Here is a 27,432-nt window from a genome sequence, read left to right as displayed (position 1 = left end):
CTTGTAACATTCATTTATAGATTTTACCCTCAAGGTTTTTAAATGCCTTCTGAACACTTATTACACCTGGGTTAACTTGTTCTGCCAAATTCTGTCCTCCAGCGTCTACCCTCTTTTTTGCTTGGAGCTTGTTTCACCAGATAGGCGAGGTCCTTTAGATCTCAGTTTTCCCCTCACTGAGTGCCTTACTTAAACCAAGATATTTTGAAATCATTGCTAATTTCTAGATAGTGGAGGAGAGCAAGGAAGGAGGTCAGAAGCTTTCCAATCACCTGACTTCATTAGCCTCTTCAAACCAAGCCCGGACAAAGAAACAATTTAAGGCTGCCGCCTTTCATAGACCTGAGTCTTGCCCTGAAGGTGGTCACAAAGAAAGGGGTAAATGATCCTGAAGTTTAAATATAGATCCAAAAGAGAAATATTAATGGAAATTTAACCTTGTGACTCTTGTGACTTATTGTGAAGGTTGATCATTAGTATTTATAACGTATGGCAACTTCTCTAGCCAGGAGTGCCTAAGCTGGGCTCTCAGAACCTCCTCAGGGCTAGTGAAAACAACCACGTTGCAGTGAGAGCAACAGCTCTTTGACTCTGCCCGTTAATGGTTTGTGGGTGTCCTTGGCAATTCAACTTACTTCTCTATGCCTCAATTTCTTTTGTACAGTATGGAAAGAACATTAAGTCAACAGGGGTTTATAAAGCACCATATATATAGGTTCAAATTAAGCGTTTTGTGGGAAACGGTTATTTGCCCAAAATAACATAGACTACCAAGAATATAATTCATTAATACTCATGAAATACCTCATCCTGACAGTAGTGAATAATAAATTAAGGAATGAATTGGAAGAAATTATTATCATTGACAACAGAGGGATAAACATGATCCCAATTAAGGAATCTGATAGTCTCTTAAAAATTAGGATACTGCTCAAACTTTGTCTTTAGACAAACCAGAATGTGCCAACAAGAGGATAAAGTCGTCATCCTGAGGGACTTCTAAGCTGATTTCTCAGAGGCATCTTGGGAGGTTATGGAGAAACCAGGGCCCCAGTAGGCAGAGTCCATCAGCTTGTATAAAGCTTTGGGGACCTGAAGCACAGAAGGTGCCACAGTCACAAAGCTTGAAAAGCTGTTCAGCATCTTGGGTTCTTTGGGAGCTAAGTCACAGGGGCCTGAGCTATTACTGTCTCTCAGATTTATGTCTCCTTGATGCCACCACCCCACACTTGGGAAATCACATAGGTATGAGTCACCCTCTGTTACTTAATCCAGCAGTTGACCCTTCAGAACTGTTGACGCATAAGAATTTAAGGTTATATGTATGAGAGTATGGTTGAAGTCCATGGGTAAAATATGAATTCTATGAATCCAAAAGATCACTTACCTTTACCAGGTGTGTGTTAGGGTTCCACTAGGAAATAGTTGACATGTTCAAAATGAAGGGCTACTTTTTAAAAAGTGTTGGCAAGGGACAGGTCAGTAACTGGAGGCTAGCAACAGGCTTATGCCTGAAAGGACAAAAGGAGGTAGTGGTTACAGGGACTCAGAAGGCGAGATTGCATTGAGAGGAGCAGTGACCTTTAATCAAATGGTACAACTAGGCCCAGGTGACCCCAAGGGAGGGAACCTGGGAAATCAAAACACTGATTTCAGTCTTTTCTCTCCATCCAGTCTCCTGCTCAGAGCTCCCTGCTGACTGAATCCAACTGGAAGCCAAAGTGCAGGGAGCCTACTGATAATGCAGGTTAGCCTTCCAGCTCAGAGAATGAGCTACAGGAGGGAGAAGAGTAATCTGCAAGGAAAGACAGAAGATATCTAGCATATGTAGAGATAAAGATCCCATCCATTCCCCACAAGAGATTATCTTTGACTCTCCTTGCTTATGTTGGTGTCCAGTAACTTCACGGAGATGCCTCCTGAATTAGTTTTGGAGTAAAACTTACTTTGGGGATTTTGCAGGGAAGACTGCTTGGAAAAGTTACAGAAGTCCCCAGTTTCTTGACTGCAACTTGAAATGAATCAAGCTGTCCAAAGTCAAGTGAGATAGTATTGGTTTTTAAATTTTTTTCCTTTAGTTTTTTTATTGAGATGTAATTTACATACAGCACTGAATATAATTTCTTTTTTGGGGGGTGGGGGTAATTAGGTTTTTATTTATTTATTTAAATGGCAGTACTGGAGATTGAACCCAGGACCTTGTGCTTGCTAGGCAAGCACTCTACCACTGACCTATACCCTCCCCGTTAGTATTGTGATTAAAGGACAAACTACAGAGGAAAAAACACTAATAACTCTATGTAGAAACTGTAACTTCGGAAACAATAATTTTTAAAGCTAAGAGGCTTGGGGCAAAGTCACAGCCTGTTTTTTTGTTTTTTTTTTTCCTGTATCTATATACTGAAGATAACACACAACTTGCAAAACAGGTATGTTTTTGTGTATGCAGAGTACCTAGCTCACTGCCAGACATGCAGCAAAAGCTAAAAGCATGGAAGCTATTGTTATTATTTATGATCCTGGCCTCTCTCTCAAGCCTCATTTTACTTTATAATAAGAAGTTTCTAAACTTTAAGACTGGTTACAGGAGCAGAGCCCCACACATTAATCGGGGTCCCCTATAGTCTTAAGTAACTTTCTGTTACCTATGAGAATCTTGCACAAATCCTACCGAGGTGTAATTATCACTGATTTGCTCCCACTTCCACCTTCTCTTGTATTTTCTACCTACTGATCTTCTTGGAGTAGAGGGCTCACTTTTACAGAGAGAGAAAATCTTAAGAAAGTTGCCCTAAGTTCATATTTTTTCCCATCATTTCGGAATATTACCCTTCAGAGAAATCTAGGTTCCTCTCTCTCCAATACCCTTCCAGCCTTCCCATATGCCTAATGATTTCTCTCACTGGGATTTTAATTCAACAAAACTTTTGGTTCTTTGCTTCTCAAGGCTCTTCAAGTCCCTGCTCTTTTTCTCTCAGAAGAGCAAAGATCATATGTACACTTATGAGGTAACTGCCAGATGTACTTTATAATTAATATGTACACAATATTTGTTGATTATATGTATTTACCAAAAGCAATTATCCACATGCAGCCTAATACATGGCGGATGTTCAATTTCCTAAATATTGGCTTTGAGAGCTTGCCTGGAGATTCTAGTGTTGAACACTGAGGCTTGTATGTCCTTGACTTTGGTATTACCCTCCTTTAAGAAAAGCATGTTTATTGACAATGGAACAGCTTTTGAAAATACTATACACTAGATGGGGACACCCACCTAGCCAGCCAGAAGGGTCTGTTCAAGCCTGGCTATCAATGGAGGCTGCGCCACAAGCAGACTGCTACTTGTACATACTTGACATGTGCTGAATTGGACTGAGATAACAAGAAGCATCTTAGTAATTATGAGTAGCTGAGAAGCCAGCAGAGCAAATACACTATTTCCAAGCCTCCCTGACCTGATGCTCCCCCCACCCGTACCTGAGCATTGACTTTACTCCCACACAAGGCACAGAATCACTTCCTTCACCTACTGTTCTCCTCTCTTAGTCGTTTGCTTTTAGGGAAGGGAGTAGGGGGTGAAAGAAGGGAAGAAGATGTAAATTTAACAAGCCAGTCAAAAGTTCTCTCCATTCTTCCTTCAGTCCTTACTTCAACTTGCTGTCTGTTAAGAATACCAACTTGGGGGGGTGGGTGTAGCTCAGTGGAAGAGTGCCAAGGTCCTGGGTTCAGTCCCCAGTACCTCCTCCAAAAAACAAACAAACAAACAAACACACCTAATTGTCTCCTCCCTCAAAAAAACAAACAAACAAACAAAAAAAAAAACAGGTAAGGAAAAGGCAGAGGGTGTGAATGAGTTAGAAGAACTGCCCCCACCAAAACCCTCCAGCTGCCCCGCCCTCATTAGCTGGGCTGGTGGGGAGACTTGCTGTTGAGGTTTATCTGTGACCAGAGTAGGTTGCCCAGGAGGTGGAAAAAATTTCAGTGACACCTGAAATGGTAAGACTGACAATTTATTAAGAAACATCTTTTTATTTTAAATGATAGTACAAAACCTGTATATATAATATAGATCTGTATAGGTGTACATACATACAAATGCTCGCACACACGGACTTCCTCATCAGAATCAAACCCTATTTTATTAAAATCCTAAATAAAAGAGAAGTATACTTAAGTTTTCCTAAAACATACTGTACATAAAGCTGTCTGAAAACCTGAAAAACTGAAGATGTTTTGAGAAGAGTCTAGGCACCCCACCTACCCTCTCTCTGTTCCCACAAATGGCCTTGGCAGAAGGACAGTACACAGGGCAAAACCAGAGAAGGGAGCTGCTAGCATTAGTTTGTTGATAGAGCAAGATGCCTGAAAGCAAACTAGGAAGCACAGGATACAGGGTGTGACCTAGATTAATTCTCAGAAACAAACCACTTAAGAATAAACAGAAAATATATGGCAGCGAAGGAGGGGAGTGGAAATAGGAAAGACAAGGCCCATAGATATTAGAAATGACCTACTAATTAAGTTCTAATGCCTGGGAAAGACTCAATGAGATAAGAACAATGGGGTCACAGAAGCAGAAGTAGTTATAGGGGAAAGGGGAGGAGAGAGAGAGAGGGAATCACAATTTCCTGCCATTAACAAGCCAAATTGCTACTGTAGAGTCTAGAGTCTAGGGACATCACCCCACCCCCAAATCTTAGAGGGGCTTAAAAAAAAAAAGGCAGCACCAGAGGTTCAAAGCTACTCAATTCGAATTCACATCCTTCTTGCTCCTGGTCTCTTGTTAAATACATTGGCAAAGGAAACAGATTACAAACTCAGAAGGGGAAAATATCACATAAAATGGAAATAGATAAGAGCCTAGAGCAGCACATAGGTAGTTTTCATATGATTTCCATTCTAAAGCTCCCTTTCTGGCCATACAGAGATGTCTACACAAGGAGTGGAAAATAGGAGGCCATTCACCAATAAATTTGGACAAAAACTAATTCCCATTCAATGTTAAACTTCTGGGAAGAGTTCACTATACGCCTCAAATCTTCTAGCTCTGGAGGCCCATATTGTTGTTTGTTAGGGAAGAGCCATGCAAGCTTTTGCAAAATAATTTCTTAAAAGGATGAGATATCTAAACTGGGAAAGTAAATGTACAGAATGTCTGCTCCTGCCATGGACCTTTACCTAGGGTTTCTTTTCTGTTCAGGGGTGTAAGAAACTGTACAAAGGCCAGTCACAACAGCTGCCATAGGAGCAGAAAGGAGGCTCACTCTGTGGAAAGGCAGCTCTATCTCCACCCCTGACACTACCCTGAATCTTTCAATTTACATGATGTCATCACATGATATGTTAAAGAAATCTTTGCAAAGCTGGGTACTGGCTCTCCCGAGGGCCTCACTCCTCAGGTTTCTCATTAGTGCCTGTTGAGTATGCCTCTCAGAAAAGAGCCCAACTAATGCTTTTTCTTCCTCAGTCCCTTTAATGAATCTAAAGAAACCCTCTCTAATGTGTTTAATGAAATAAAAATATTTCCAGCTTTACCAGGTACTTTAGAGTTGAACCCCAAATAAACAAAGATAAAAGTGGAAAAATCCGTATGTATTTATAAACACACACACTAATAGACACACAGCAAAGGGGTGTAAAAATGCCCTCTTCACAAAATAAGTTAACTTCAACTGGAGAGCCCTCTGGTAAATTCATTTCTTTTAGCAATATAAAGAAAGAATGTACGCTGTAGATTTCTAACATTACTGAGCAGACACAAAAATTTTAATAATGCAATAGGAAGGCTGAAGGGGGAGAAGCAAAGCCAAAAATTATGAAACACAGATCTGACAGAGAAAAAGAACATCTTTTAAGGTGCTGAGTTCAAAACACAGAAAACCTAAAGCCAAGTTCTCCCATATTTCAATTAGGAGACCTCAACTCTGGCATTACAATGAAGAGATCCCACAGAGGTAGTGACAGGAAGGGAATGCACATTTATACATATGTAAGTAACTTCCCTGAAGCTAGGAACAAGAACAGAAATATTAAGATTTACTTCTTTCTCTTTTTTAGGGGAAAGCTTAAGATCAAAATGCAAATGCAGGATCTAAAATTCCTATATTAATACTGATATTATTAAAGCAGCTTTATTTTAAAATAGGCAACCATCCTAAGCTCCAGGTTTCTCCTGCTCAAGTACCACCTCTGAACCACTTGTCTGTTATTTGATTCTCTGTAATCCAACCTTGCTAATAAGCCAGTTGGAATCCCCTAACCCGGACGATCTAGCAACATTTTCCCAACTTCCATGTTGATTCAAAAAAATTGCAAAATCACAGAACAGTACTGCCATTAATGTCTTTAATATTTAACTTCTAACTACTTCAAGGGACCCCGACCTAACATTCTCTCTATGGCAATACAACTGGAGGTCAAATCCTACTTCCCTTCTCTGGGATGCGAAAAGGGCTATTCCAAGTAAACAAAAACAAATGCCTTTTTGCTACCGAGCCCTTTCCAGACACGTTCCTTCTTTCTCTCCCTATCCCAACCTCTCTTTTAACCCCCTATCTCAGAGACCCCATCATCAAAAGTAACTTGGGCTGTATTTTGGGGGTGAGAAAGAGAGTCTCTTACAGAAAAAGAATAAAGAAAACCTCTAAATAGTTCCAAAACAGTATGGACTCTGTATGCTCAGAAGGGAGTGTTGGATGGAAACCCCCTGCCACCAGTCAGAAGCTACCTCAGAGGGTGAGGTGGTTGGGCCTGGATATCTTCTGCAGAGTTAATCTCCACCCTCTTTACAGGACAGAAAAAAAGAAGGAATTAAAGTCAATATATACACCAAGAACACACAAAATACATCTAAAAAGACACCTGGTCCCTCTATAGTTAAGCTAAAGCTCTGAAATGGCACACAATAGCAGCTTATTGTCAGCACCTGATTCACAAAGGGACTCAGAAAAGGAAAAACACTGCGAACAGTAACAGGATGATTTAACAGCAGATACCACAATTTTACTCTCACTCTTACCTAGGCTGGCCCTCTGCACTTCTCCATCATCCCCTACAGCGCAGAGTAATCTGGGAAGTGCTCAGTACTTGAGAAAACCTAGCTAAGGTGGCCAGGAGCCAAGATTAATTTTAGAAACTGATATTTTTGCCTATAAGCCTCTAATAGCCAATTCTGTTTGTTAAATTTGGTTTGGGGAGTTCTGTTTTCAGTCTATTTTGGGCCCCAAATGATTCTGCACCTCTGGAAAACTGCAGCAAATTCCTTCACTAATCAAGGTAAACAGAACCATGTTAACTGTCAAGTTTTATTCCAAATTAAAAATGTATGTTTTCCCCATGATTGCTGATTAAGAAAAGAGTATTCTAAACAGTCATTCAAATGTTTACTTGGCACATCTCCCTCTGGTTGCTTCTAATTTACAACAAAGCAAGCAAACATGCAAGTCCAGGATGATGAGGACACAATTTCAAAGGCAATAACCTTTGTAATGTAACCTCTCCACAACCCTTCTCTCTCCATCCATATTCCCTTTCTTTAAAATAAAAAACTCTAAGCTGGCAAACAAAAAAGTCTCAGCAATGGAACACTTTCCCAAAGTGTCTAGGCAAAGGGAGCTGGCATAGTGGGAGAGAAGGGAGTAAGGTGATGAAGTGTCTGGCCAGAATCTTTGGTTCCTTGCTTTATGGCACTGATGTTACTCCCTTTGCCAACACACTGAGCACCTTTAAGGCACAAAAGCTCTGCACAAGACCTGACCTCAAGGAAACAGAGCAATTACTCATCCCAAATCAGATGGAAAAAAACTACACAGCATCCTCAGCATTCACCTCTCCTCTCCTTGCATATGAGAGGATACCATGTAAACTCCACAGAAAGGCACACTTAGAAAACTCAGATGTTTATAAAATAAAAAGTTGGTATTAAAGCCTGATACTACATAAATAAATGTTTGGAAGCAAGCTGTTCTAACAACAGACTACCCTCTTGATTGCGATTTTATAAAATCCAGCCAGCAAAGTTGGTATCTTGAGACCAGATTGCTTCCTAACCCCACAAGCCTCGTTCTGGCCACTCTCCAGCATTGTAGAAGCACAGCCTGCAGGATTTTGGATTTATATACACTTCTCCCACATCAAGTTTTCTTTCCTTTCCAGTTTTTAAAAATTCTATGTCTGTTTCTTTTAAACTGGCATCTGAGCTACGGACACACAATGGATGCAAATTCATTCAGACAATCACAAATTTCTTTTCAGTGAAATTAACCCAGAATAGTGGGGAGTGCCTGCCTTCTCCTTTGGAAGTGGAATATAGTTCTTTCTTTTCCCCAAAGCTTGCTTCTAATCTCTCCTCTCCATTAGTTTTCTTTCTTTCTTTTTTTTTTCAGTTAGATTTCTTCTTTAACGGGTACACATCATAAATCTAAGGCAACTTTTCAGGTCGCTTGATGGTGCAACCATTAAAGGCTCTGAGTGTGTCCGTATTAGGAATATTATTTTAAAATCTTTTGATAGAAAGTCAGTTTTTTAAAAAACAATCAATCCACAACGTCCAGCATTCTTTCAGCTCTATGCTTAAAGCAATGATGTGAGCTGAGAAACTTGGTCCTTTTCCTTTTGGTCACTCAGAAGATATGTTTCCTAAATTTGGCTTTGAATTTTCCAGTTGCATAGAGAGCCTTCCTGAGCCCAAGCATTGTACCCTGCGATAGTTTTCTTCTTTAGGACATTCTTAATTTTTATGAAATGTTTGTCCTTGTATTTTCTTTTAAAAAGAGGAAAAAGATGGCACAGTACAAGTTGTGGCCCTTGCACATTAAGATGAAACAGTTTCCATGGAAACTCCAGTATGAGGCTCTGGGGGCCCTCCCGCCCCAGTCACTTGTGCCTCTCTGTCCGCTGTCTCCCTCCCTGTGACTGCTACAGCGCCTGCTTCAGCCACCGCTTCAACCACGGTGCCATCAACTCCATTGGGCTGCTGTCGGGCCATGGCCTCCAGCTGGAGGCGGTACTGTTCTGCCTCCTGCTCTTTCTTTAGGAGCTGGTGTCGGTATTCCTGGGCTCTTCGGTTAGCCTCCTGGAGCTGCTGCTGAAGTAGCTCTCTCTCAGTGCCTTCCTGTAAAAGTCAACCACCACAGGTAAGAATTCCTGATCACAGATTACGCAGATAAAGAAGGGTTCGGACCTTGACAGTTCTGACTTTTGAGTCTTTGCCTTCTCTTCTCTCGACACTGCTAAAAACATTACCTTGCTTTCCTCCACCACGCTGTTTGTCATCTCTTCTACCCTTGGTTTCTTGGTCAGTGGCAATTTCTCTGTTTCTTCTGCCTCTTCTTCAATGACAGTCTCCTCTGCAACCTGACCAGCAGGTACAGTTAGAACTATAAGCCAAAGGACACCAATTGGAGGTGATGAATACACAGTAAAGCAAAGAATTTTTGCTTACTTTGAATTAGAAAATAAACTAAAATTTATTTTCTGATCTCTTACTGTTCATATCTCTTTGGATTTTAGAATCAATAGGTAAGGCATGGCTTTACGGAAACAGAAAGGGTTAGAGAGGCACTGAGAAGAGCTCAGAAAGGAAGGGTGAAAACTTGTGAGTTTGGAAGCCATGCAGTTAAGACCTAGGTCTAAGGCTTTTATATAAAGATGTCTGACTGTAGATCAGAAGCTGTGACCACTTAGCTTACAACTCTGCAGGAATAACTTGTCTAAAGTAGCCCTAATATCTTAAATAAGAAGTTTGAGAAACCTTTCATGAAAGCAGTTTGCCATTAACTGTATCTAATTTAATTATTTTTATTCTCATAGATAAGTGAGAAAGGGTTAACACACGTATGCACCTAACACACATGATGCACTACCCACCAATCAGAATGGCTAAAATTTTAAAAAAGTGGTAACACCAAAAGCTGGCAAGGATGTGGAGAAACTGGATTATTCATAAACTGCTGGTAGGAATGTAAAATGCGAACGTAGAAAATGCTTTGGCAGTTTCTTACAAAACTAAACCCACATTTTCCATATGACACAGCAATTGTACTTCTGGATAGCTATCTCAGAAAACTGAACATTCATGTTCCCATAAAACCTGGACATGATTGATCAAAACAGCTTTATTCATATATAGCCAAAACCTGGAAACAATGTCCTTCAGTGGGTAAATGATTAAACAAACTATGGTATATCTATACCATGGAATACTGCTCAGCAATAAAAGGAAATGAATTACTGACACAAACATCAATTTGGATGGTCCTTAAAGGGAATTATGCTGAGAGAAAACAGCCAGTCTCAAAAGACTATATACTGCATGATTCCATTTATATAACACTCTTGAAATGACAAAAGTATAGAGATAGAGAACAGATGAGTCAGTGGTTGCCAGTGGTTTGGAATGTGGTGGGAAGGAAAGTGGCTGAGGACACACAAGAGCAGCACAAGGGACCCTTGTGGTGGAGCTGTTTTGTGTCTTGACTGACAGCGCTCATACAAATCTACAAACTTACTAAACTGCACAGAACACAGACTCATAAATGAACACATATAAAATTGGAAAAAAAAATCTCAATAAGGCTGGTGGATTATATCAAGGTCAATTTCCTGTCTGTGATAACTATACTAGAGTTATGCAAAGTGTTACCTTGGGGGAAACTGGGTGATGGGCACATGGGATCTCTCTGTATTATTTCTTACAATTGTACAAGAATAAATCTGTGACTATCTCAAATTTAAAGTCTCAGCTTTCCTTCTTTGGGCCTGATTAAACACATTTGTAAGAAGTAGTCCAGTTTATCTAGGCAAAACCTCAAATTTTATTTTTTTCCTTAAAACAACTCCATTCCTATTTACTTAACTCTGTTATAAGCAGTCTCTCACTTACCCAATGAGCCCCCCAAAACTTTAAATGATAATCATGTTCACAAAAACATCAGTAGTATATTTCCAAATAAAACTAATAAGAACTTATGATATCAAAGCTTAGATTTAATTCCTATTCTTCCTTCCCATACTGCCAAAGATCCATCAATTCAAATAATTTGAAAATTATGAAATCCCCATAATTATTTAGGCCAAGTCAAAATTTTGGTAACACAAAAGGCAACTATACCTTGCAGATACTGATTGGTATATATAAAATAGATAAACAAGTTTATACTGTATAGTACAGGGAAATATATTCAATATCTTATAGTAGCTAATGGTGAAAAAAGAAAAATGAATATATGTATATTTATGTATGACTGAAGAATTGTGCTGTACACCAGAACTTGACACAACATTGTAAACTGACTATACCTCAATAAAAAAAACTTTTTTAATTAAAAAAAAAAGGCAACTATACCAACCCTCCTCTTTCAACCTCCAGTATTTTTGAGGAATAAAGTTGTAATGATTAGTTTCTTTGTTTTCAAAAAAAATTTACTTATGTATTTTCTGAGTAAGTAATACATTCACATGGTTCAAAAATTAAAGTTATAAAAGCAAATATATTGAAAAGCTTCTCATCCATCCCCAGCAACCCAGGTGCCCTGCCAGAAGGGAAAAATTGTATCAATGTTATTTCTGAATGTGCGTCCAGAGACAGTCTATGAATAGATTAGCAAATATACACATATTTCCCCCTTTTTAAAAATATAAATGTAGCATATTCTACACACCTCCTCAATCTTGCTCTTGTCACTTAATATGGAGGTCAGACCATAATAGTGTATAGGAAACTTTCTTATTTTTAATAGCTGCATAGTATTCTGTTGCAAGGGTGTACCATAGTTTATTTATCCAGTTCCTTAATGACTTCTACTGAGTTCTTTTTAATCTTTGATGATTACAAATAATACTGTAATGAATAATTTAGTATGTATATCATTTCTGTGTGCGAACATAAATTCATAGAAAAATAACTTTTTAGCCAAAAGGTATGTGCATCTTTAATACTGACAATTTGCTCTTCAGAGACTGCATTAATTTACATTCTCACCAGTGACTTGTAAGAGTGCCTGTTTCCCCATACCTTTGACAAAACAGTGTTTTCATGGTATCTCAGTGTAGTATTTATTATTTGTATTTCTCTTGCTATGAATGAAATAAGTTGAATGTATTTTCCTATTTTTAAAAGCCATCAGTATTTTCTTTTCTGTGAACTATTGGTTCACATTATTTGCTCTTTTTTCTACTAGTGTTATTGGTGTTACTCACAGATTTTATATACATTAGGGGAATCAGCCTTTGCCAGCTTGGTTTCTGTTTCTTTTTCAGAGCTTCTTTGCCCCATCTGGCATCTGGCATCTGGCATTCTCCCATTCCTATTACTTGCCCTAATGCCAAATTTTTAGAGGTGTGTTGGATGTCTAAAATATCTTTTAATAAACAAGTGTCTAAACAGGGTAACTCACCTTGCTGTCCATCTTGCATAGTTACAATAAATGGCTGACCAATGTTCCCAGTAGGGATTGCAGTTTGGATATTACCCAGAGGGACTCCATCGGTCACTATGGTGATGACCCTCTGGCCTCCACTCCCCACCACTTGCTGGATTGATGAGTCAACAGAATTTCCCTCCATGATTTCCTCAGAATTAGCTAGAGAAGACAGAAGTAAATATAAAATTTCACTTTAGAAACAGGAGTATAGTCATTTCAGCCTCCTTGAAATTGATACCAGGGCTAGGAAAACTTGAAAAAAAAATGTAGCTTTAATTGTTCACAAAAGCTCTTGTAAATAATGCTAAGTCAGAGGAAAAAATAAAACAGGGAATGCGTCAGAACAGTATTTACTAAAATTTCTTCATTGACATATTAGCTTTCACTAAAGATGGATTCTATGTACAAATACATTTTCAAAACACTGGTTTAAATATGCTTAAATTTTTGTGTTTGTTTGTTTTGTAGGAAGTATCAGAGACCCCAATAATCACAATGAACATTGTGATTCTCTAATAGGGAATAAGATATGCTGAATTTCCCCAACATATTTGATCTTGGAACTCCTTTTTCAGGAAGTATCTTCAAAGTCCAAATAAATCTGTGGAGCCTAGAAAAATAATTATAAATTAGAGAAGATCTATTTCTACAAGAAATAAAGGCATTTAAGAGTGAATTAATAAAATTATATGTCAAGAAGTCAAAGCACTGGAGTTTGATGGTCAACAACAGTAGGTGGCTTCTCCCACCTGACAGATCAACAGTAACAGGAACAGCAGCTAAGGCTGACTGCTCACTGTGCGCAGGCGCCTTTCTGAGAGCTGTGCGCACACTATATTGAAGACAGATTTTCAGTCTAGTTAGTCAATATCTCCAACAACTACCAGGGGGACCAGCCCCTGGCACTTTGGGATTTCTGTATCTAGAGTCCCTAGTAGAAACTGGCAACAAGTGAGGTAGGGACTATCCATATGAGGCACATTCAGGCAGTTTAATGGAAAAAGAGTACTCACACCTCTCAGAAACAAAGAACAGTCAGATTTACAGCTGAAAGGACCCTGATAGATAATCTAGTCCAACTACCACGCCAGAGACGAGGAGACTGAGACCTGGAGAAGTTAAGAGATTTACCCAACGTCAAAGAGCGAATCAAGAGTAACAAGCAGAAGTTTAATACATTGCTTTTCCCTCTGCCATGCTGCTCACTCACACACATCTGAGCAGAGATCTTTACGACTACCTCCAGTCGGAAAAACAGGATTGGAGGAATATTCTCACCGCTCAGGTATCAATGGCAGAAAGAAATCAACAATCTGCTTTCATTTCTGATGGAGCACACTGCCAGAGGGTTACAGAAAGATTCCTAGATGACTGTTTAGCCCTACCTATGACTATCTGCTCCTACCTATAAGAAGCCTCAAGCCAAAAAAAAAAGAAAAAAAAAAGCAGCAGCCTTAAGCCTTTTCCCTATAAGCCACTAGCTCTGGCTAAGTGACCTGAAACCTTTCTGATTTAAAATCAAAAGGGCACTATACAGAATATATCTGTGGAAAGCCACTGGAAATGCCAAAATAACATGTCCATTGAAAATAAAAGCAAGCCAACCTGAGCTACACAGGATATAACCAAACGAGAGTGACAGCAGCCCCACGTGTTTCGATGCTTTAACACAAGACATCTAGGCCTCTACTTTCAATTATTCTATGATAGCATCAGTCAAAACATAACACAGAGCATTTCCAAACCTCTGCTAATATAAGACTAAACATTTCAATCTGATGCAACTGGAGTCAAGGCAAACAAACTTGAAGCTGTAAAAATACAAAGGGATAACAGTCATTCTCTGACATTGTTCAGCTGGCTGATTACATCACTTGGGATTTTTTTTTTCTTTCTGAAGCTCAATGATTCTACAACCCTTTTTCCTAGCTGTCTCTAACCATAATTCTTTAACATTTCATGCAAATTAAATCTGCTGGAGATTTAAAAACAAACAAAGAAATAGTGATTCACCCAGCAGATATCCCTCACCTACCTGCGGCTCTGTGTGAGCTGGAGAGGGGGGCTGATGCGTCAGCTAGAGCTGCAAGGGTGGCCAGCACTGAGGCGGTAGAATTTGAGAAGAGTGCTGTTGAGGAGGCATAGGGAGCACCTATTTTGGTAAAAAAGGCAAATGAGGTCTGGAGGAGAGAATAAATGGAGATGAACTAAGAATGGCTTACTAAATCAAAACTGTAGCTTTTCACTCTGATGTCCTTAATCTTGCTCGCTAACATAAACTAATATAAACCAATTATCATGGTGCTAAAACTCTTCTAAGTTCTCCCTTTAAAAGGGTTTAAGGTAATATGCTTGGTATAGGGCCACTACATTCCCCTCACTTGATCGTTCTCTTGGCACTGCCTGTGCTGAGCAGACCAAGAGTGCCACCCACTCCCTAGGCTGGCGGTGCAGAGCTCTCCCCGGCAGCAGGCAGTAAGGCAGCAGGCAGGAAGCATACAAAGCACGTCATGCCAGCCAAGAGCCAAGCAGCGGCGCGGGAACAGGTTCCTCCCGGGCTTTACTCAGCCATGCTACCTCTGTGCGTCAGCTAGAGAGGTGAGAAGACCAGGACTGACCTCTAGTGCGAGGACATTAAAAACCTTAAGTTTCACATGCTGACTGTCAAAGGGTAGTACAATTAATCCTAAAAAAATAATTATCTACTTTAGTTATGTCATGATGTGCTTTAAAAAATCTTGTATTGTGATATCCTTGCAGCTAAGTTCCAACAGGGAAGTGCATTAGATCTGGCAACAGGCACACCTAACTTTATGAACAGAAAGTATTACTCAACAGTTCTGTGTAAATCAAACTTATAAAATGAATTGCACTTCTCTAAGTCTTTCACTATAATTTCAGAGATACTTATTGTGCCAGTTGTGAATTTACTGTCCTTGGCTCCAAATCTGCCCTTCTTTGCTTTGCCTTGCAGTACTAAAGCTGGACCCCATAACTATTTCTTGTCACCTGGCATGAGATTAAGTTCTGTCATATAGAAGTAGCTCCCCATACTGGCTATTCCTGTATTCTTTAGAGTTCTCCTCACCTCCTAGTTGTTAATCCACTGTTACTAACAATTCTTTATAAATTAAGTTTATAAGTTAATAAATTATATATTTAGAAGTTATATATGTATGATAAAATTATACAAGTCACCATGTAGTTCTGCCTCCTGACTGAAATGTGACTGATACACTTATCTTCTTTTTAAATGTATTCTTAATTTTTAACTTTTCCCACTACCTATGCTTAAAGATTCTTTCCAGTCTTTCTTCCATCAAAAAGTCAATTCTCTGTAAAATATTTAAAAACACTTAATGAACTTAAGTATTTAACACTCGTTATAATAAATCCTTCCACAGAGTAAGGAATCCTTTTCTGATATGATTAGCTAACCTAACTGATTTAAATTTAAATTTCAGAAGATTTTTCCCCCAAAATGTGGATTTTTTCATCATTGCAAACTATCCTAATCACAGCTTTTAGATGATGACTATGGGAATGGAGATGAGAGTGGAGACAGTAATGATATCCCTATTTTATTCTAATTCTTTCATAAAATACTCAGGGAGCCAAATGGTCTGAGTAGAACACAGTGCTTGACCTCTAGAAAAGAGTCTGTGTCTATCTAATGACTTTGTAAGAGCAAGAGTCAGTGATAGCTTATACCCTAATTTTCCTGTTTAGTTCATGCTTTTCTCATCACTCAGCCAAATGCTGACATAAGAATTCACAAATGAAATAAACAAGGAACAAGCAATTCCTAGATATGTCTCTTGTGGAGGTTGAAATATATGTGACAATAAGTCACTAGCAAAAAAAAACAAGGCTGTTATTATTTACCACAGTTAAAATACACACACACACACACACACACACACACACACACACACACACACGCTGTGACGATTAAAGTTCAAGTGGGACAAACATCAGTTAGGCCACCAAGCTAAAGGAGAACACCTAGCTAGAACTGCTCCATAAGAAAGGCATGTTACACCTTTTAGCATGATGATTCCAGCGTAAGGGTGCTCTCCCTTTGATTCAAACATAATGACTTACCCAGCTTCCCCTCAATAGCAAAATGAAGAAAGAACACTTATAAAAAATTAGGTTTAGTATTTTGACATACATAGCTGAAACTGAAAAGAGATGATGCAAATTACCTCTTTAGACTTACCCAGGGAAGTCTAGGAAAATAAACTACTTTGTTGTTAAATAATGTTAACTGTTTCGTTATCCTTTATATAAGATCCCACATCAAATAAAGTGATATGTGCATGGATGCTGTTATTTTTGGAAAGGAATGGCATTATTAGTGGCAACCCATTACCTACTCAGAATGTGGCTTACGTAAATAAACTCTTCAGACCAGGATTTAGGGGAGTGTGCTATGTCTGCTAGGTAATCTCTGCAAGTTAGTGAAAACTAGATGCAGAAAAATTAACTACTTTGCCCAAGGTCACGCAGCGAGTAAACACCGGAGCCCAGATTAGAACCTAATTCATTAGATTCCAATACAGTCTTTATGAACCTATACAGAGCAATTTATATTTGACGTTGGAGTGCATCTTATGATTCTACAGAAATAGGAAACTGATCTTCACAACTTTGTTTTACCCTGATTAATGTTTAAATTAGTCTGTGTTCCCAATCACTGCAGTTTCACTGATGATGATTGATATTTTTAATCAAAAATGGAAAATTAAAAGCAAACTTTGTAATCTGGTTTCTGATATCAAAAATAGCCACCAAAATGATAATCCTAGGATACTTTCAGTTAATTCTTAAAAATATTACTGGATGATGGGAAACAAGAGGCTGCCCCACCATTCAGGAAAAGAAAATCCTTTACCTCAGTTGAATAACACAGCCTGAATTTGTCTTATAATTTTTCTCCTTTCTTTTATCTGCACTGATTAAGCATCAGGTAGGCCAGTCCCCTAAAGGAGAATGGCTGGTAGAAATACTTCATGAGTAAGACGACATTGGAGAGATGGGCTCTAATTATGTGAGGGTTCAGCAGTTTCAATTTGTAGTTGTCAACACACAGAAGAGAGAAAGATGAAGAGGTTTGCCAAAAGCAGCATGACAAACGTGATATATAGGTCCATGGGAATCAAAGCTAAGAATCTCTACCCTGAATGTCTTCAACTTTGCTTATCATTCTAGATCAAAGTCTGGAGAGTTTCAATAGTTAAAGACTTAACTAGCTCTTTTCACATGTTCGTGAACATGTAATTTTATCGGCTTCTAAAAACTTTTGGATTGTAAAAGTACTTTTCTAATCAGTGTCACCTGAACCACAACAAATCCAAATGACTGTGACTGCTCTAATTATATGTACACGTATATGTAAGCTAATTTTAAAAAATCAGCTAAGAACTAAAGCACAGTGATTTTAAGTAATTGGTAGCCTATTAAATGAAGGTCACTACTGCCCCCTTGTGGGCATGACGGAGTCAACCTTCACTGAGAAGTTGTATTTTCACTTAACACTGATTATTGAAGCCCTCCTATAAAATGGGCACTGAAATACAAAATCTCAGTCTCATAACAACCTCATGATATATGTATTATTATGTCCCAATTTTAAATATAAGGAAAGAAGGCTTGAAGACGTAAGTAGTTTTCCCAAGGTCAAACATCTAGTCAATTAACACATCAGTGTTTGAAAGCAGTTCTGAATGCAAAATTCCACGCGTGTACAAGTGTGTATTTTATCACACTGCCTCTCAATAATGATACCTCATTTAAGATCTTCCTTTGATATTTTACAAACTTAACTATGAATACAGTTGCTTATTTTTAAACGAAAGTCAGGAACAGAAAAAGAAACCAAGAGTCAATTGGAAATTTTATTTAAGTGAGGACACAAGTTCCCTCACTGTAAAGCAAGTATCTGTAAAGAGATGTTGAAAATAAACTCAATTTGCTCTTTTTAGACAAATATTTTTGTTAAAAACATACAAGTCTCAAAAGCTCAATACCAAGTGCTGCTCTTTGCTATTTTATTGTTACACATGTTCTCAGAAACAAATCAAGCCTCTCCTATTGTAGTCACATAACCACAGGTACCTGTATCAGCACTCCAACAACCACGTAAGTTTATTCTGCTTTATGTTTTACTGCTTTAGGCTGCAAATGTTTAACTATTTTCCTTAGCACGACCATACTGAAGCACCCTTGTATTTTCATTTTGGGGTCAGATATAACCCTTCAACAGATTAATCTGTAGAATAATATTACTTTTAACACAGTAAGCACTTATGTATAACCCCAATGTATGATCTTCCCTTTCCCCAGAAAGAGTAAGTGCATTAGCTTTAAAATCTATTATAAATTTTCTATTTTGGGAATATTTTAATAAAGGTGTGGATATCAGAGAGGGTATCTATTCATCTCATAGGAAAACCTGGGATTCTGTTCATTTTAAGATTAAAATAAATGCCCCATTATCAGAATATTACCTGAGGTTGTTTTGGTGTTGGCTGAAGAAACAAGGCTTGCCAGGTTGACAACCTCTCCTGATGTGAAGATGAATGGGGTGGCCACAGTCACAGGGTTGGCTCTCTCGGGATTAGCATTCACCTGATTCTGCATTGCTTCCTACAAAACAGTGCAGAGTATCTCAAAATCAGAACACTTATTAGCCTTAGTTATACAGTTACTGAACAACTAATCCCCCACAATGCTCTATCAAGCAGAACTAGTTCTGGCATACAATGTCCCAGGGACCTCAGAGTTCTCATTAAGACTACTGTTTTTTTTTTTTTAGACCAGAGCAACAAAGATGTTAGGTTGCTTTCCCAAACTTATTTCTACTTTAGGAAAAAAAAAATGCATATTACTTGCAAAAACTTCTAGACAACTTACTTAACCTCTTTGAATCTTGTCTTTTAATTTGAAAAATGAAAGGGGTGACTTAAAAAGTAATTGCCAGCCCTAATATCCTATGATCAATTATCTACAAGACAGTGCGCTAGCTGGAGATCCCCGCAGATAATCTACAGAGAATAATATTCTCCAGAGTTTTGTCCAACTACTTATTCTATTCTGCCACTGAAGAAATTCCTAAGAGAATATATAACAAGCAAATAAATGTGTGCCAGATTTTAATGTCTAGTTCCATATGCTGCACTTCTGCTTCCAGGGATATCTGCACAATTTTGGTGTAAAGATGCTTATCTTTACTCTATTTTTTTACTTTCATAAGCAGTTTTCTACAAACATGATCACTACTAAAAAGAAGTCAAATTATGCAAGGACCCTAAACAAGGAATTGAAAGTTGAAGAGGATAACCAGTGTGTAGGGAACTGTCAGAAAATAAACAAACAAACAAACAAACCAACCAACCAACCACTGAAAATGCAGCAGAAATGGCTATTTTTTACATATAATTATCCCCTTGACTAAGAGCTTCAATTGAAACAAATCATCCATTCTCTGGTTACTGTTAAATTCCTTCCTGAATCTGCCCCTTCTATAGTCCATTATCATTTCCTTAATTCAGGCCCTCATTGGCTCTTGTCTGGCCTAATGCTGAAGAAACACATAGTGACTTTCATGAACTGTCTTCTCTCAAGTCTGCATATCACACCCCAAACAATCATTAAAAAAAACCTAATCACATCAATCCTCTATTTAAAAGCTTCTATTGGATCCCCCTTGCCCACAAAATCGTCCACACTCTTTGCACGCCACGTAACACCCCTATGCTCAGAACCCAGCCTAACGCTCAGCCTTCACTCCTGCCACTCCCAAACTCTGCTGCCCTTGCCCGATCTTTAGTCACAGAATTACTTACTCGTTCCTGAACATTCCATGTCCTTTCACACCTCTGTGTCTTTGATTTGCTTTTTCTAGCCTATGATATCATTTTCTCACATCTCTGCTTACTTCTCCTCCACAACTCAGTTCAGATTCTACATACACTTTAATCCCTACCTTAAGTATCATCAATACTCCCTCTCTGCAGTCCTGTAACACTTACTAGGTACCTGTTATCACCACAGTAGTGTAATACTTTATATCTTGTCTTTACTTTCATCATGGTGTAAACACTCCAAGGGCAATTAACCTTTGTATCCCTCATCCCGTTATTTCTTGATATACAAGTGCTGGCTTAAGAAATCCATGGATGAAATTATCACAGCTGATTTTTAATTCTGAGATGGCTTCCTTATGACTCAATATGCTTTGTAGCTATGTACTATCTCACATCAGTTGATGTATATTTATAAAACATAAAGAGGCTTTTAATACTGTCCCAAGTCAAGTTTAATTACAAAGGGAAATTTTCATGGAGGAAAAAAACATTCTAAAGCCAAATAATCTTATTTTTGTCCTGACCACAACATTGTTCTTCAATCACCATGAATAATTCAGGGTTTTACAGAATTTTTTAAAAAGATACTAATGTCACTGAGTCACAAGACTGAGACATACTGGAAGTACTACTTTGATGAGATAGGGAAGATTTCGTTTCGATTCAGCTCCTACAAAAAATCCTTAACTTCATCTGAAGTATACGCTAGTGGTATACAAATAACAAGACCTGAAGGATGACCAGAATCTCAGCATTGTTTTTCTCCAGGGCTATGTCAAAGGCAGACTTATCGAACTTGCTGAAGGCATGGACGTCAGCTCCGTATTTGATGAGCAGCTCTACAACCTCTCGATGGTGGTGCTCTGTGGCCCAATGCAAAGCCGTCATCTTCAGCATGTCCTTGGCATTCACATCTGCACCATTCTGTCACAGAAAAGTAATTTTTTTCAAATAGACACTGGTTACAGTAGCACAGGTACAACATCCCATCACCAAATATAGAGGATTTCTAGAGAGATTACTCATATTCAAATTTAGATCATGTTTAAAAAATACCAAAGGGAAAAACATTTCTCAGATTCTCTTGAATTCTGACAGACATCATGCCTTAAGTGAGTGGGTCCTTTAAGGACATCACTGGGAAATTACAACAGATGGGAGAGGAAGGGGAAAAGAACAGATTTTTGTTGCATTTATTAACAGAAAGCTGAGTGCCTGAAAAAACAGGCATAAAAGCAGAGAACACCTGCAGAAGAAAAATTAAGAAAAATGAATAAAGTCTGTTTAGCCTTTAACAGATTAGAAAACAAAATCCTCATAGCCATGATGACACTCGAAAGAGATGCAACTCAATGCTATAAACCGTTCTAGGGTTAATCTTTCCCAGCCTAGTTTCCTACCACCTGTTTAAGTAAGGAAACAGGGAGATGTATGTCTTTTTTATAATACAGACCCGCCACCACTATTCTTGCTTTACCCTAACAAGAAGTTCCACGATGTGTGCATGTCCATCAGCTGCAGCCATGTGCAAAGGGGTCCTGTCCACTTTGGTCCGGGCATCCCTGCTAACGCCTGCTCGAAGGAGCACCTCTGCTGTGGAATAATGACCATACTGGGCTGCAAGGTGGAGGGGTGATGTTCCAAGCTGTGGAAAAATAATACTCATTGAATATCAACTATGTGCAGGGTCCTAAATCATTACTGGAGGGGCAGAAATGAACAAGAGGTGAAGCTAGGGTCCTTTCTTGGAGAGAGAATCTGGTTGGGCAAATAGGCTGAAGAAATGGTTTAAATTAAAATCAACATACTAATGGGCAAATAAATATACCACCAATTAAATAAGTGCTAAGTATAATGGATTTAAGTCAGGTGGACTTACCAGGTAAAATTCCCTAAAGGACATGCTTTTAAATAGGACTTAGAAGAAGGTAAAACAAATGGATAGAAAAGAGCATTCTGAGTCAGGGGTAAGGGAAAGGATAGGCAGGTTCAAAATAATTCTTAGGAAAAGGGCAGAGTCTAGAAAGTTGCATGTGAAATCTGGGATGCAAATTTAATTGGTTGAAATAGACGTTTGTTACCACAGTGAAGTAAAGCAAAAAGACTGACAGACGAAGTACCCCAAAAAGTAACAATAAAAATAGCAATGGTGTGTCAATAGCAATAAGCAAGTCTGTATCATCTCAAAGTAAATCTTCTAAGAGTTATCTATCAGCATCCATTTTGGCCAGATATCTGTTCCTTTCTTTGTGTTATGCTCTTTATTTTAAGCTTATTTCGTTTATTCTTTGCTTTTCATATATTCAGTCTTTCTGCCTGACTGGATTTAATTCACACTGCTCTTTTCAGGTCTATTTATAGAAATGCTAATCTCATGGGTTTCCTTTCTTCCTTTCTGTGAAGTGCTAAGAACTGCTGGCCTCTGAAGTTATGAATTAATCACCCCAGAACAGAGGACACTGCTCATCGAATTGTTAAAATTAGGCAATACTTACAAAATCTATGAATACTAAGCAAGCCCATGTTATAACTGAGACCTGGATCTTGTGACTCTGCTCTCCAAGCTGGCTGGCTGAAGTCATGAAATTACACCTTCCTCTGTAATGTTTTTTAACAGTGGGAAAGGAAGCAAAACGGCGAAACTACTCCTTATTAACCAGGACATTGCAGAGGAAAGGAAATAAGGGGTTTACTAGCTGAGAAATGCACTCTTAGTATACTGATTTTGTTTAATTTCTAGCTAATTACAGAAGCCTACAACCCAATTACACTCCAGGGAGAAGTAAACCTTTAGAAAATACTCTGAAACAACATTATCGAAGACCACAAGTATATAATACCTTACAATTACCACCTATATATCCACAGGAGACTCTTTCAATTTGGAAAACTAGAAGAAAAAGAAAACCACATATTTGGATGAGTCAAAGAACATGAAACTCTTGTAGGGAGACTGAGGCAAAAACAGAATGAAGGAAAAGCAACACAGTCTGCTTAGCCTTTAAGAAAAAGTCTGGGGACACCACACACTGGGAGCCGTTCAGAGAGCTTACCCAGTCTGTGGTGAATGGGGCACCATTTGCCATCAGTGTTCTCACTTCATCATCTTGGCCTTTTCTTGCTGCTTCTAGCAACCTCTTCCCCAAGTCCACCAAAGACATCTTTATGCATAGGAACACAATTGTTCAGGAAGCTATAATTCAAACATAAGGAAAGTTGCCTGTAAAATGCTTTCAGAAGACCTCTTGTACGTGAACACATGTAACACACTTCCCAAGCCGACTCTCCGGTAAGGCACTTCTTTCCCACCGCATCTAACACAGATATTGGGGAAAGCTTCAGGCCCTAAACCACAGATCCCTCGCTTTCAATCTCCAGAAAAATACTTTGGAAATATGTGAAACACATTACCACCTTTCTAGCTTCAGGAAAAAATAAAACAGCATTTCATCCCTCTGAAACAACCATGGGTAGAAATAGCATGTTACACGAAAGAATGAATAGACAAACCAAGGAGAGTGAGACTCAGGTACAAGGCAGACATTTTTTCAAAATGAACAAAGAGAGTCTGCGACTTCAAGAAGACAAACAGCAGTATTTACTGCCAATTATCAATTTTAATTTCAGCTCTGAAGCAAAAAACAGTAATTTTGGGGAACCTATTATTCACCACCAAGAGTTAACAGCTCATTACAACTTTTCTGATAAAATTAGTGGTGATACTAATGAATGCGATTTTTTATACTGTATAATAAAATGCATCAATATTTGGATGATCTGCATTATTTGGTGAATCAATATTTTTCTTTTTTTGGATGAACCAATATTTTTCAAATAACCAACGCATGTTACAAAATCATGCACGGGTAAAAAGACTGATTAAAAATGAAAGCAGATCAATGGGTTTTAAAGTAATGGAATATAAAAATTCACTGACATGGTTTCAGATTCTTCACTGCAACTCACTTTTAAGAAATTGCCACTTGTCCAGTTTCTGTGTAACATCAAAGAATATTCACAATTACCTGAACAAGCTATTTAAAAACTAGTCCTTTCTCCAAGTACATATTGCAACAGATTGAATGCAGAAATAGATGTGAAAGTTAAGCCAGAAATTGAAGAGATTTGCAAAAATATAAAACAATGTCATTCTTCTATTTTTTTCTTGCTTGTGGGTTTTTTTGTTGTTGTTGTTATTCTTTTTTTCTTTTTTCTATTTCTTTAACTTGGAAGATATCTATTTTTCATAAAATTGTGCTATTTATGTTAACATGTAATGGATTCATTATTATATTTTAATTAACATTTGAAAGTTAATTTTTAAAACAGTAAATATCAATAGATATAACACATTGGAGTCCTCAATAATTTTTAAGAATATTAATGAGTCCTGAAACCAAAAAACTTGAGAATCATTGGGTTAGGCAAATCATTTAGCCACTATGCGATTTAATATTCCAATCTACATTATAGAACACTGTGTTCAAACATGGGAATCCGGGAGACCACCAGGGGAGTTTGTTCAAAATGCATATATGCTTGAGGCTCTAGTCCAGGTCCTCTGATTGACTGGAGCAGAGGATGAATTCTAACAGTGTGAAAGTTTATAACCTGTTCTAAGTGTCAGTTTTTACAACTTAAGAAAATGCTAGATTAAAAAAATGAAAGCATAACCTTCTTACAGAAAACTGATACTTTGCATTTTTCCATGGTTATCATTCTCTAAAAATATCAAAACTTCCTTTCAATTTAGTAATCTTATTAATAACAAGAACAAAATTTTAGGTGACTCATTAGCAGAAATGACTCCTTCACATTTTCTCAGATTATACTATATACAAAAGGTTATCATGAAGGCTTAAACAGCTCTACGATAACTGATCACAAAGAGAAAGAATGCCCTACACAGCGATGTTCATAAATGGCTGGCACGAAGCAGGAGTAAATTAACCTAAATTTCAGCTCTATTCTCTACCACAAAAGATACTCAGTGGTAGGCTGAGGTATCTGCTTAAGGAAAAATCTGGTTTGCTTCACATTCGCGGGAAGCTGACACTTCTGGAAAACAAGATCCTTTAGACTGATTTTATCCCATTGCAACTGGTGTCTTCAGCACCTGAACTCCTGCAAAATATTTCTGAGCCATCAATTTTTTTCACTGTAGTCTGCCTTCATATTTATGTTAATTTTATCACTTTTCTTCAACCATATTTGTGAGTATGTGTATCAGTACCTCTAAATGGCAACTGACTCAAATGTTTCATCTCCATTGTTTATATAGGCCATCAAGAGGCTTAGTTTTCACTATACAAAGATACTGTAGCTAAACTTTGGGATTAGAATGTAAATAATCTGTTATATTAATCACCTGATATTTAAAAAGTCTCTTAGAATGTGTTCCTCAAGGTTCTTTTCTCTCCCTATTCTCAGTTACTCTTTTCTTTCAATTTAACCTGAAGCATCTATCTAAAGTAAAATGTATTTTTAAAACAACAGCATTTTGGGGAGACTATGTGCCATTCTCCCACATACTATCCACATCCTGTACTGGCAGTACCTACCAGATAAGAAATGTAGCTTAAGAATGAGATAGTCTAGGCCCTTCTTATCTCCTTGATTACTAAAAACAAAAGGAAAACATTCTCTCTTACTGGATGTACCTCCACTTTTCCTATATACAAAGTTCAGAAACAAAATCTGATCTAACTTGCCTCCTAGGATTTTAGAGATGAATAACAAGGGCACCCATTTCCCCTCCCATACCAACATACGAGAATTTTCAGTAAGTGTGTTTTAATAATTGATGAAATGCTTGAGCTCTTAACAACAAAGTACTCTATCAGAGAGTAATTTCCTTTGTTGATATAAGAATTTGGGTGGAGCTGTTCAATCATTGTTACCAAAGCGTGTATGAACACAGATGCTTAAGAACATCTCTGTTGTACTACGGGTGGGTCAAATGGTACGATGAAAATATGGTCCCAGATGGCTAAAAATGTCAAATTGTTGAAGGTCAGTCATAGAATGTTCTTTTCCAAAGACGTTTTAAAAAGAGAGATGAGAGGGGAAAGTCCCTCTGGGAAAAGGGGGAGGAATGAGATGGTGTGTGCTGTCTCAAGGAAATCTGTGACAATTGGAGAAAGCTAACGGAAAGGAGAAACGGAATCGAAGAATCCATGATCTGACGACCTTTTTATTTCTTTTTCTATTGCACACGTCCCCACTGGGCCGCCAGCTGTACAAACAACAGTGCAAGAACTGGAGGCGGGGCCCTAACGGCTCTTGCTCAGATTACTGAGCTCACTAATAATCTTTAGGCTATTGCTGCGGGCAGAGAATTAGGGTCCTCGCTTTCTGCTCTATCACAAATCCTCCAGTCCCTCACAGCGACGTTCGGTCTTTCTGGACGAAGTCAATTTAGGGCGGGGAGCCCAGATCTCAGCCTAGCGGGCGGCCCCCGGCCCGGGCTCCGCGCTGCCCCCTCGTGGTCACCTCTGCGGCCTCGGCTTCCCACGGTCCAGCTCCCGAGCCCCAGGTCTTACACCCACCCCCTTCTTCACCTCCTTCCAGTCCCCTCCCCTTCCTCCCAGCAGCATCCCCTTCCTCTTCGTCCCCTTCCCCCAGCTGCCCCGGCTCGGATGAAGGGGCGCCGCTCCATCTGCACCCAGAAGTCCGGGGCTGGGCTGGGGAAGAGGTGCAACTTCTCACCGCAGTCTCCCTTCCAGCCCTGATGCCCCCCAGAGTCCACGCGTCTCTTCTTCCCCCTCACCTCCTCGTCCGGGACGCGGCCGACTGCGCTTTCACCGAGCCCGCCAGTTTGGTCCTGTTTCCTTCTCTAGTTAAGACTCCCTGTCACTGACGGTTACTTTTTGGCCTTTTCATATATGCATATTTTGGGGGCCTTTAACCCCCCCTCGTGGAGAAATGGAGGCAACAAAATGGCGGACCCGGAAGCGAAGACAGCGAATATAATTTCTGGCGGAGGAATCTATGAAGAGAAAATGATTAGAAAATCCACATTTCCATTAGAACAAAAGGGTTATACACTTCTCAGTCTCATCTCTCTCTTTCGAAGGCCCTCTGAGATGAAATAGTGTATCTCCCAGACATTTTAGGCAGGACTATTTAGCGAGGCG

At 38.7% G+C, this 27,432-nt stretch overlaps 1 protein-coding gene across 2 annotated transcripts; it reads right to left on the bottom strand.

The window, feature by feature from the left end:
* Window positions 1-3,997: 3,997 nt before the first annotated feature.
* GABPB2 (GA binding protein transcription factor subunit beta 2) lies at window positions 3,998-27,230 on the bottom strand. 2 transcript variants are annotated; one of them, XM_010996758.3, is made up of 9 exons: window positions 27,066-27,219; window positions 23,350-23,489; window positions 21,774-21,941; window positions 21,026-21,220; window positions 18,938-19,076; window positions 14,461-14,577; window positions 12,399-12,584; window positions 9,247-9,380; window positions 3,998-9,115 (listed from the first exon to the last, which is right to left on the bottom strand). In XM_010996758.3, exons 2-9 carry the CDS (start codon window positions 23,455-23,457, stop codon window positions 8,816-8,818), a joined length of 1,347 nt encoding a protein of 448 aa, XP_010995060.1. In that variant the 5' UTR covers window positions 23,458-23,489; window positions 27,066-27,219; the 3' UTR covers window positions 3,998-8,815. The 2 variants fall into 2 exon arrangements, with proteins under 2 accessions (XP_010995060.1, XP_010995061.1); XM_010996759.3 differs by lacking the exon at window positions 14,461-14,577 and having other exon boundaries at window positions 27,066-27,230.
* Between the last annotated feature and the right edge of the window lie 202 nt (window positions 27,231-27,432).

This window comes from Camelus dromedarius, chromosome 23 (assembly GCF_036321535.1).
Source record: "Camelus dromedarius isolate mCamDro1 chromosome 23, mCamDro1.pat, whole genome shotgun sequence".
NCBI lineage: Eukaryota > Metazoa > Chordata > Mammalia > Artiodactyla > Camelidae > Camelus > Camelus dromedarius.
This window is presented reverse-complemented; position numbering and strand designations above follow the sequence as displayed.

Bases quoted from the DNA above. Each gene is read 5' to 3' on its own strand.
- GABPB2 (XM_010996758.3), bottom strand. From the start codon at position 23,457: ATGTCTTTGGTGGACTTGGGGAAGAGGTTGCTAGAAGCAGCAAGAAAA. The intron at 21,221-21,773 runs GTAAAGCAAGAA...TTTCTGTGACAG, and splicing joins TCGTGGAACTTCTTGTTAGG to AATGGTGCAGATGTGAATGC. The intron at 14,578-18,937 runs GTAATATTCTGA...TTACCAAAATAG, and splicing joins CAACACCAAAACAACCTCAG to GTGCTCCCTATGCCTCCTCA.